This window comes from Rhopilema esculentum, chromosome 14 (assembly GCF_057945365.1).
Source record: "Rhopilema esculentum isolate cy_ngs chromosome 14, ASM5794536v1, whole genome shotgun sequence".
NCBI classification, from domain to species: domain Eukaryota; kingdom Metazoa; phylum Cnidaria; class Scyphozoa; order Rhizostomeae; family Rhizostomatidae; genus Rhopilema; species Rhopilema esculentum.
The window spans coordinates 3745069-3757262 of NC_142828.1; the positions used below are offsets into that span (position 1 = coordinate 3745069).

At 36.4% G+C, this 12194-nt stretch overlaps 1 protein-coding gene across 3 annotated transcripts; it reads left to right on the top strand.

Moving 5' to 3' along the window:
• The first annotated feature begins 7 nt into the window (after nucleotides 1–7).
• LOC135696503 (nitric oxide-associated protein 1) lies at nucleotides 8–12090 on the top strand. 3 transcript variants are annotated; one of them, XM_065215907.2, is made up of 8 exons: nucleotides 8–1155; nucleotides 2393–2608; nucleotides 3943–4074; nucleotides 6430–6480; nucleotides 7161–7277; nucleotides 8897–9134; nucleotides 10064–10357; nucleotides 11952–12090. In XM_065215907.2, exons 1-7 carry the CDS (start codon nucleotides 46–48, stop codon nucleotides 10354–10356), a joined length of 2157 nt encoding a protein of 718 aa, XP_065071979.2. In that variant the 5' UTR covers nucleotides 8–45; the 3' UTR covers nucleotide 10357; nucleotides 11952–12090. The 3 variants fall into 3 exon arrangements, with proteins under 3 accessions (XP_065071979.2, XP_065071980.2, XP_065071977.2); XM_065215908.2 differs by lacking the exon at nucleotides 11952–12090 and adding an exon at nucleotides 10551–10754; XM_065215905.2 differs by lacking the exon at nucleotides 11952–12090 and having other exon boundaries at nucleotides 10064–10754.
• Nucleotides 12091–12194: the final 104 nt, after the last annotated feature.

The window sequence follows — 12194 nt, forward strand, 5'->3', positions numbered from 1 at the left end:
CGAGGAAATCTGTTGCCACCATTTTGATACCACGAGAAGAGGAAGATGGCAAACAGAAGATTTTCCACAATTCCTTATGCCTTCAGGAGCTGCTATCAAATTTTGCAAACATCTCATAGATTCTGCTACAGGAATTTGAGTGCTTTTGTAGAAACAAAGGTGGTGCCAATTCGACGGGCGTCTCATGGTTTAGTTACTCGGGAGCACGGCAACATAAGGATTGTCTGCAGCGTACTCAGCAAGAATCGAGACAATTCAATATTGGGAAGTACTGAAGCTTATTATAAGGAAAAATTAGATAACTATGAAATTGAACTTGGATATAGCGATGGACTAAGTGGAGCAACGACATTGGAACATCCACCAGAGCTCTCTATTTATGTACCTTCCACTGAGATCGCTGCAGATGAATTTACAAAATTGCCTTTGAAATGTCGAAGTTGTGGGGCTTTCATGCAGACCCAAGACACAGTTATAAAAGGGTACATTTCCCCCAAAAAGCTCCCCTCTTTGCTTAACAACAATTTCGAGGAGTTGATTTGCTCTAACTGTTATTTTTTAAAATATGCTAACAAATCATTGAATGTTGGGATAGACAGAGATAATGTTTATTGGCAATTTAGTCATATGGTAGAGAAACCAGCATTGATATTGTATATTGTTGATTTGATGGACATGACGGGATCAGTACTGCCAGAAATTATGGATCTGATTGGGAAAAAGAAGAATATAATTGTTGTTGGAAATAAATTAGATATGCTTCCAAGTGAAAGTGATAAACCAAGAAAACAAGAGCATGATACAATAAAGATTTTGAGAAATTTCTGTTTGAAAGAGGGTCTAGACGAATCTGTGTTAAAAGATGTATGTTTAGTGAGTGGACTTACAGGCTACGGAATTGAGAAATTAGTAGTACTCATAAATAAGCACAGGGAGGTAGATATGAATTTATATGTTGTGGGAAGCACAAATGTTGGGAAATCAACGATTTTCAATGTTTTGCAGAATTTATGTTCTATCAGCAAAGATGCAAACATCCCAACACAGGCAATTACACATTATTTACCAGGAACAACATCTGGTTTAGTAAGACATCAATTTGCATTTTGGAGAATGAAGAAAGTCAGAAGAATGTTCCTAGAAGCACCACCTAAGGTTTGCTCATGTCTTGAATAAACAAGATTTTTTTGTTAAATGATTATGAGCATGTTACCTTCTGTTGGCCTGGCCATTTATATTTTTTCAGTTGAGCTTTGAGTCTCTCGCCTCATTTGTTAGGGCAACTATATCAAGAACAGAGATAATGTAAATGCTTAAAATGTCAAGCAATGTTTAGAGACAAGTCAATGCAGTTTTATCATAGGTTTAGCAGATATGACCTGGGAGGGCTGCAGCCCCCCTCCTATTCTGACAACGTTTATACAATTTCAGGCTCTAGTTGTGCAACTCTATCCCAATGGAACAAAGAAAATGTGACAAAATTTCATTATCAGCCCACCTAAATGTTTTGAATCTGTTACACCCATAAGTAATATTTAAAGTATGTGTTGCTGAAGTGCCTTTGTCTTGCTCAACTTGACAATTTTGTTTGTGCCTGTTTTCAAGATTTCAATCAGAACCTGCAAATGAATGGAACTATGAGGGGAGCAATTTTTTCTTCATTTTTAGTTTAGAAGAGTGAGTCACTCTTCTGAGCCTGTGAGGGGAGTGTGGAGGGGAACATGAGCTATCTTAGTGTACATTGGAACAGCGATCAATGTAAACACTAAATAAACCTTCCATGGACTAACATGTTGTTCCCAACCCAGGTGAGTCCTATTTAAAGGGCGGAGAACACAGATCCAGAAAATAGACAATGTGCCTATTGGGTCTTGATTCTAACTGAACTCTGAATTAAAATTGCTTATAACTTAACATACTTATATACAGAATGTCTAAAACTAACATTAATGGTGTGAGAAAAACAAATGATTGGAAGGGCGAGTAAAGGTGATGAGTAAATTGAATAATGTGGCAAAGATGCGAACAATGGAGATTGTCAACTGCATGGAATGATAATGACGTATAAAATGCCTGTGCTGCGATGTGAGAATGTGATAGAATGAATGAGAAGGAAAATTAATAAAAACAGGCCTAAGAAGAGTCACTACACTATTATCCACCTCAATTGATCAGCCCTGCTTATTTCTTGTGTCTAATTATGTATCAAGACTTTGTTTCAACTAAGACCTCCATGCTCATTTACCATGACTCAATGCCTTAAATTTTAATCTGTTTTTAATTTTTGTTGTTTTGGCATTACCTTATTGCAACATTAGTGTGAAGTCTCTATTCGAGTCACTTGATATTTTGTTTAAATTTTCTTTAAAAGACTAATTCCTTTAATTCAAAGGAGAAAGATTTGGAGGAAACACAGTTTGAATTTGTGGATGATATAATAAAGGAGGTGAAGCCAAGCAAATTTAAAGATATTCAAAGTGATTCACAAGATGAAAATTCTGTAGACCTTCTGGTGCAAGATGGATTTTCAGAACTGGTTGATCTACATTCACTGGAAAAAGAAAAGCGATGGATGTATGATACCCCTGCATTAATGAATAGCAACCAGGTATTCATTAATCCAACTTTATGGAAAGCCAATATTTGTAATTTTCAGCTTTTATAAACTCTCTACTTGAAAAAATGTGTTTGTGCAGCTGCTCTTGATAGCAAAACTGTGGAATTGCCCACAGTCTTGCAGGCATATTACAGTTCCTTATCAAAGCCAAAGGGATCTTGACTTTTGGTAACTGCAGGACTTCAGAATGATGCATATATTCTAGCACGTGCCTTGATAACAGCAAGATTTGATTAATATTGAACATCTTATTTAAGTTTGTTTGCTGTAACAGAGTCATTTATCTACATTCTAGTTAAATGCTGTTCTAGGAAATACAATTCAGCTGTGATTTTTAAAAATTCAAATTTTTACAAAGCATTTAGAAAAATTTGTAGGCTCCTTCTGTCATGACCACCACATTTTATGTTTTCTAAAATGGAGCATAAGTGATTTTTAATCAGTCTTATCAATGATTTGCTCACAAAGTGGCTCAAAATCATTGTTTGTCTTGCAGCTAGAACCAATATTGTCTTTGACATAATATTGTGCTTTCTTTAAAAATGTCTTACCAATGCCTTAGAAATTGAGCCCCCAGAGTGTCCTCTCAAGGTTTCAAATAGATCAACTTTTTGTATTTAATTGTTCTCTGGTGTTTTATGTGCTTGACTTGAAACAATTTTCAGCCACTCTCTTTGGTGAGTAATTTGAAAACAATGAGTCTTCTTTTGATTTATTGATTTATTTGATGTTGATTTATTGATGACACAATTTGAAACTAAATTTCAGAGGTTATTTCAATGAACTGCATTCCATTAAAACTAAGACTCCACAAAAGGTGATAGAGAGTCGCTTTATTTTGTGTTGCATTTCCCTTGAAAGTGTGTTAAAATGATGATTCAGCATGCCTTTTTCTGTTTAAACTTTCAAAATTTGATAATTATAATTTTGGTTATCTCATTGGGTAGCTTGCCTTTGTCCTCCATTGGTTATTCTAAGCCACAGGTTACTGGAAATATGCAATTATCCTACAAAAAGCAATATCTTTGCAAGCTTGACTGTTGGCGGCCATTGCCACCATACATTCCTTCCAATCTCTGATTTGCTTTGAACTGCTCTCCTAAATTCAGCATTAAAGAAAATCACCTTTTCTTAGATTTGCTTTCTTTATGAAAATATATCACACAACACTTGTACATAATTGGTATTTTATCTAACAGTCTCCTTTCAAACTTTGTTATTCCTTGGCAGAATTAAGCAATTTTAGTATTCAAAGAAACATTGTTTTATGTGAATTTTATTGTTGCATATCTTTATTGTTTACTGATTTTTCTTATTCTTTCTAGATTACTCAGTTTTTGACACACAAGGAATTGAAATTCTTGAAACATCGTCTTTGGGTTGTCCCAAGAACATTTATCATGAAGCCTGGTAGATCACTACTGCTTGGAGGACTGGCAAGGATAGATTACTGCAGCGTATGTGATAAATAGTCTTTCTTTTCTAAAATCAGTTTTTTGATGGAACAGGGAAGCTTAACATACAAGTCAAAAGCAAAATGATTATCACAGCATACTCTTTCACTTTAAGCCACTTTCTTTATTCACAAAGTATTCTCCAAAGAATGGTAATCTTACATAACACTCTAAAGAATTCTATTGAGTTATCAATGTTTGAGTTTCACCATAGCACCAGAGTTTCAGCTGTCCTTTCATAGATGAATTTCCATTTGTTTTTTCTAGTCACAATGAATTTCAATCCTCTTTTTCTAGTCACAGTCTTTTAATTTTTGTACAGTTATATTCAGGAAAAATTTTCAGCCTTTGGTTGCAATCAGTAGTAAAATTGGAACCCCAAACCCATCCTGTTTTACCAGTGATTATCCTCTTTTCTTTATTGACATCCGCCAATTTCTATTGTTCTTGCATATGCTTTACTGAAATGAAATTTTCTCAGCCATATTCTGAAAACTTTCACATAGTTATGTGTTTTTCACCTTGGGCAGCAGGGTTTAAAACCTAGTCATTTGGTTGCCGTAGAATTAAGACTGCATAGGCCTAACAGCTCTCATCTTTACATTCCTTTCAGTGCCATCAAACTGGTTTCCCTTTTTACAATCTGTTGCTCTACATTCTACAAATTAGCTAGTCGTTATTTTAAAACTGTCATTTATTACCAATTGGCCCAGCTCATGACAGTCTTTGTGTCAATGTGTCAATGTTGAAGGTCCACAATTTAATGTCCTGGGGGTTCATAGAATTATTTCTCTTTAAAGGAGTGTTATCAAATAGAGGGGTGTATTGATAGATTTTTTAGACAAATAAATGCTCACTTTTGGTTATTATCATTGTTTATCGGAAAGGTAAAAGCAGAAATTTCCTACCCTGTGTGGGGAAATTTAGGGAAATTTATTTAAAGGTTTGAAGCATCTCGACACTACGCTGTTTTATCCTGCTGTGAAGTAGTGAATTCTGAGTGTACCATCTTGAAAAAAGAGGGGCGTTTATTAAGTGGAAGTTCTTCCAAAAATTCACATATCTGCAGTCATACATAAATATTGTTTTGAACATTTCTACTTGGTTTTATCTGTGAATAGAAACTTCAGTTTCAGGGTTGCTTTCAAAAGTGCCCCCCTCCTCACTCTTTATATCTTAGGCATCTGTTGTCTAAATGGTGGCAAAATTAGCCGGACCCAAAAGAAACCTCTCATTCAATTCAAACCCCTACAACTGCTAATGTATCCGCTGTATATTGGTTCTTGCCTCAGATTGTAGATTAAACCTGAATAGGTCAGTATTGTCTTGTATATACGTGTATAGGCATGCATCTCTATTCCTCTATGTGTAATTAACAATTGCTGTGACAAAGGCCTGTCCACTTCAAAGATAAGGTAACTCGTTTGGACAGAGTTTTGTATGTGTCAAAAATCCCCAAGGCCAGTTCTGTCAAAAATGATGCAAGATTCTGCCTGGACAGATAAAAAATGACATCAATAGGGTCAGAAAGTTAGGGACTCATTCAAAAACATCGTTGTCTAGAGGGGATGCAAATTTTTATCTGTTCTGCAAAGTCAAAATATTTTAGCTATGATAGCTCTGCTGAGTATTGGCAGAGTTAAAAATTTTTGATGATTAGATTCATTAAGGGTGTCGTGCATGTTTGATATAAAAGGCATTTCTCTCAGTATGAATACATGTTGATAGTACCAACAAAATAATTGAAAAATTGGCCACATATGCCATTTTCAGTACAGAATTTCTGTGGATGGAAGAGGAAATGGTACAATCGAAAACGGTGAGGTGATTGTTCAAAATTAATCACATCAAGCTACATCACTGATACCTCCCCTTTTCCACTGTTTTTCTGAGACACTGTTCTGAAAACGGTTTGATGGTTGTGTCTTATTGGCCTGTGGGAGAATGAACATTTTATGGACTCTGAATCAAGTCAGGTCTGAAAAGATTTCTCTCCAGATGGGCAATCTTAAACACACCCCTGTGTAACAAACCCGGTGAAGAGCGTCCCCGAGAAAACTTTTACAACATGGGCATTTTTCCATTTATCCACTACCTTTTAAGCTAAGATATTTTTCCCCAATTATTCTTTAGTTCCCTCTTTTGCACGACATCCCATTCTCTGCCAGTCTAAGTTTTGCTTTCCTTGCCATTCTTGCCCCCCGCTATCCCCTGATCGCCTGTCTTGTTACACAGGGGTATTTTGATTTAGCGTGTCTTCCATGACATGTTCATGCATATGTTACTTAATCTACTCTTAGCTTAATGTTTTTTAAGTAGTATTGAAAATGCTCTCGATGTTGTTTTGCTCTTTTGCAGGTGACCAGAAAGTCCCAAGATGATCCTTCACAAGAGGAGGAGGTTCTTAAGGCATGTTTATTGTATTTTTGCGCTTTTTCGGTGAATTGCAATGAGTTTTTAAATTGTAAGTTCGTATTTGCTAGTTAGGTGTTGTTAAGGATTGTGGTGTTTGTTTGTGCGACTGACAGTCTGTTCGCTTCGTTTGAACTGCACCTGCAAGTTTATTGCTGAGGGGATGTCCTGATAAATGTAACATGTCCAATCATATTACAGAGATGATCAGTGAATGACATTTGTTGAAACATCTGTCCATGCCTGTATTGTTACTTTGAAATGTCAGTCCTGCAAAATAAAACTTGTCTAAAAGAGTTATATTAGATGATATTTTAGTCTTAAGTATCTTTGTGGAAGGGACGTGATATCTTATGTATCTTTGTACATGGTCAAAGTATGGAGCATGTTTTGTTAATAATATAGCAATGTTCGTTTACCGAAAATTGAGTTATTTTTCTTTAGCAGAATAAAGTATTATTTTTAAAAACATCGCCGAAAACCTAAAATTGGCATTCGAGATGCCTCCACCAGCTTTTACGGCAAAATAAAAAAAACCCTAGAAAACAATATCTATTGTCGACTTTTATACAGCAGAGCTACCCCAAGTCTCTTCATTGACTCGATATTCAACCATTTAACCGTAGCATTTCCTAAATTGAAAATGCCAGGCTTAGTTTATGTTTTCTCATTTACAGGCAAGCCAATCGGTGTTTTTAACTGTGTTCTGCAGCAATAACATCCCGATTCACCCAACGAGTTCCGAAAGAGCTGAATCGATGTTGGAGAGAAATTATGGAAATCATCTGCTCAAGGTTAGTTATATGGTTCTACAATTTTCATAAAAATAAGAGCTGTTGGTGTATTGTGTAGCGAAGAGAGCACTCTTCAAAATATTAGGAAAATGTGATTTTGGAGGGATTTCTATCGAAGACTAAAGGAAGCTCATACTGCACTACAGTCACTTGTGTGGCATTATTTAGCGTGTCTTCCAAAGCTCCTGCAAAACTTAGCAGGACTATCATAGCAAAAGTATTTTGTTGTAAAAGAATTATTATCCCTTCAAGACATCAATTCTATTGAACGAGTGCCAAACTTCCTGACCTAGTTGATGCCATTTTTATCTGTCGGGACAGAATCTTGCATGAGTTTTAATTTTTAAAACTTTCGTTATTAGCGGTATTTTCTCGAAGGTCCAGCGGCAACAAGCCTCTTAAGAGCTCCAAAACTTTCTTATGATCTTGGCTGTGTTCAGCAACGCGATGGTCTGCATAGTTTCATTCTTTGTTCAGATTCCGATTTCGTCTACTCTTTTATCCAGTGGTTCCTTGCTCACTACGCCACTGAGACATACTTAATTCTTTTTCACGATTCGTGTTTTCAGCAGATATAAAAAAAATTAACTTAACTGTGTTTTGTTTACATAACTTAGTTGATACAGAAAGAATCCTTGAAGATCCAGCTTTAAAGAAAATATAACTAGGGGGAATTTAGTTTGTTAGGATAGGGAAAAAACTCAAGAAACAGTCAAATTTTCCAGCTGAAGCCTAATATTTGTAAAGATTAGAATAGCTGGCGGTTACATGAATCCTTTTCATAGTGAAATGACAAGCACACTCAGTACCTTACCCGCAGAAGAAAGCGAATGATCTGGTGTTTAACGATGTGGAGCCAAAAGAATTTTTGGGGGGGGGTAAAGAAGTGATTTTTGCTGACAAAAAAGGGCGTGTCGCGCTCTTTAAGGGTGTGGTCAAAAGATAAATACTCCTAAATGCTGATTTGATCCATTTCTGCTTCAAAGTTCACACTTTGAATGCTCAACTACTACAGAAATGTTTATACGTTAAAATTGTTGCAAAAATGTCACAGGTCGAATACAAAAATGGTGTCTTTTGTCCAGCAAAAGCCCTTAATGTGTCGACAGACAAAGTTTTGGGGGTACCGCACCCCCGTACCCCCCCCCCCCCTTCCTCCCCTTTGGCGACGCCCCTGATGATATGTCCGTCGCTGAGAATTTTCTCTCATCAGAAATGAATTGACAGAACTGTATAACGTTAAGTTCTGTACATAAAGGCTTAGTACAATTTTAGTACAATCGGCTTATTTGTCAGTCGGAAATTATGTACCCTTTAGCCTCCCAAAAATATCCGTCTATTTCCATACCTGGATCATATCTTATACATACATAATAGACATAATGTTTGCAATGTCAGTTTATGTAACGATTTTGAAATCAGGGATGTTTTGCAAATGGTAGCCCTGGGTCAACAGTTACGAAATTGTTTCATTATGGAAGCAAACCGTTTTGTAAACAGTATTATTGGTAAACAACGACCCAAATGGTAGCTTCTCAACCGAAAGATCTAGACTATGAGTGTCAAATCTATTTAACCTCCAGTCTTATGTTTTACGAAACTTCTTGTTTTTTTCGTAGATTCCATTTGATGACGTGAATAGACAAGGGAAATTTCCAGCCTTGGAGCCAAAAAATTATGAAATGGTTGGAGCTGGATGGGAAAGGAGTGTAGTAGATCTCTGCATCGCTGGTTTGGGATGGATTGCGGTGACGGCTGGAAAAGGCTTGATACTCAAGATTAATCTTTATACGCCGAAGGGTATTGGTCAACAAGTTAGAGATGAATGTTTGATGCCAAATAGCGTTACAAAGAGAGGTATCTGCATATTTCAGTTGTATGTTTGTAAAGTATCTCATCTCCCGCTTACCAATGAAGATTCTTACTGTTTTCTGCAGGCACGTGATAGGCCAAATCACTGAACTCTGCGCTGCTTCTTGCAAAAACTATTATATTTGCAAGTCTGTATGCCCTAGCATTGGAAAATGTCCAAACACCGTGGTCTAGATGGCAATTCTGATTGTGTCATTACTTGTTTCCAAGATCAAAATCAATCATCCCCCTCTCCCCCACGGAACAATGTTGGTTCATTATGAAACTGGTTAGGATTTCAGGAAGCATTTTCTTTTGCGCTTCTTTTATGATATTTCTCTAAATTATTAACATATTCTAAGGGAAAGGGGGTGGAAGTAATATTTTTTTTGGAAATGGAGTGAAAGTTATAAAATGCATCGCAAATTGCTGGCTGTTCCACGTACTTTTGGCAGGCATTGTAGTTCGTCATTGCAGTCTGCGATCTGCAATCTGCTAATAAAATCTTTTACTGCTTTGACTTTCGGCTGAAATTCGTTGTTAATCTTCTAAAAAATATCAAATATCGTTGAAGACTTAAATTGCCTAGCTCTCATACTTTAGTAATTCCTAACATTTATTGAAAAGCCATTTTCTAAATCATATTGCTCTTTGTTTTTAGCAAACAGAAACCTGTGCTCCTCCCTTGTCTCTTCCTCGATCTAGAATACATTCAGCGCTATTTTAAAATCTGTTTTATTTTATGATAATTCTGGAGCCTGAATAATCCAAAAAGTCAAAATATCGTTAAAAATTTACATCATGCCATCATCAAAAAATAAAATTGAGAACATATAATATAACAAGTTCTATGTTTTTTGGAGTTACAAAATTAACATCTCAGTTTTGCGTTATTTTGTCTGAAATGAAAGGTCTTGTCGTTGTTTATATCAAAGGTGAAAGAGGGGTTCGTTATGCTGGACAGATGAACCGAAACATTTATGAATGCACAAGAAAAGGGAATCCACAGCTGATCAAAGCTTTTGATGGACAGAATGAAATAACAAATGCTTGGTTCCGAAAGATAGAAGAGAAGCAGAAGTTGCAGCGTTTTGAAAGGAAAACCGAACGACAGAGGATGTTACTTGCTCAAGGACGGAAAGGCAAAATGCGCGAACTGTCTGAGAAAGTAGATCTTATTGAGAAAGAGGCTATGAAACTAAAGGAACTGGAAGCTGGCAAGCAGTGAGGTATGGATCCTGTTTGTCAACTCTGTTGAACACGCGTCAGTTTATTTCAAATCCGTTTTGTGATTGTTACGTTAGCATTAATATTCTGGTAACTTTTTATAAGAATTAAACCTTTCTGGTAGCCTTTAAAAACTATTCTAGACTATCAAATGTTGCCCTTTGATTTTATTTATTTTTATTTTTATCTGTTAAGACAAGACCTGGCGAACTCTGTAACAACATGTAGTTTATCGAGCCTTTGAATAGAAAAAGAGGAACATGGATTTGACAAGCAAAGGCGTGAAAAAACCATTCAAACCATCTGAGATGCGACTGACTGTACCTAAAATTTGGACCACTGAAACTTCTCGAATGTCAAATGATTCCAGAGTCATATTATTTAGATTTCGAGTTTCTGCATTCAGTATTTTATTATATGGGCTGTCTACGGTTAGTTGAGTCTGCAATATTTGCATATTTTAAGCCGATGGAAAGTTGCAGTGTTTAGTTCCAAGAATAATATTTTTACTAGAAGGAAATTGTCTGCCTTTCCTTTTATTAGAAGGGCTGATAATTAAAAGAAGTTATACGCATTTGGTGCATAAACAGCTGTTCAGGAACCAAAAAAGAAGTTTCTTTGTTGATCAATATCTTCTGGCTTGTGAATAAATCTGACTTTGATAAACCAAATACTTCATTGTTTTAAGTGTTAAGTCTGGTACCATGAGGTACCTGCTGGAATTTCCTCGAATAAAACTGCTCGATAACCACTGCCTCCAATACTTTTTGGTTTGTATTTGTTATAGAAATTAAGGCAGAGTTTGAGGCAGAGTTAACCAGGGTCCAAAACAATTTCGTTGCCAAAACCTTTTATTGAAATGTATCCTGTTGAAAATATTTCAATGCCGATGAAAACTGAAACTGTACTGTTTCAATTTTGACACATCTGGTTTACAGGGACGGTAAAAGAACAGTACAGTTTGTAATTTGTAGTAATTTGTAGTAATCTTCTCAAAAGCTATTCAAAGGTCTTCGGGCTAAAGATCACGAGAAATGCAAGCCGCGATTTCTGCATGATGAAAGTGTTTGCCACTCTTTCATAAATGGTGGTAGAGTCTGAAAAGCCACTTTGCATGGCTGGGCCTAAGCACACTAAGACCAAATCCAAAGCGTAGGCTCAATAAATGGCCAATTCACTATCGCTTCGTAGGCTCCCTTCATGAACGCAACAAATTATTGTTGAAATAACTTTCACTTCCCACAAGATACTGATTTTGGGGTTGACGAAGTCATTTTTACAGATTAACTATGTTCAAACAATTAGGTGGACGATGATACTATTTTATCAATAAGACGATGAAGGGCAGGAGGATGGCGGCAACGACCACGGTCATAATGATAATCATTATCGGGAGTATGAAGACGATGATGAAGACGAACCGTTCCAGGTTCGATTTCGTGGAGCCGTCTCTGCGAAATATACTTTTGAAATCAGCTTTCTTAGTATATTTGAGTACAGCTCTCTTCCCCTGGATTCTCTCCCCCCCCCCCCTGTGACCAATGTTTTTCAAGGACTACTCCCAAATCACGTGTCTTCTGTCCTTTCTTTATTCAGGAAGGCTTCAACGTGTTTGTTTATTGGTTGGCTATTAGATGATATGACGCTTTTCTGAGAAAACACAGAGTCAGAAGGACGTGCGATGTGAACGTTTGTTGTAAATTCTTCATTTTTGTTTGGTAAATCCACATTTCAATATGTTTGTTATTCTTGTTGCAATGCGCTGAATACGTAGTCAGGAACACAAGGAAATGTCCGTCTATTTTTGGTTGGCAAAGGGAGTTTTTCCATGCAGGCATA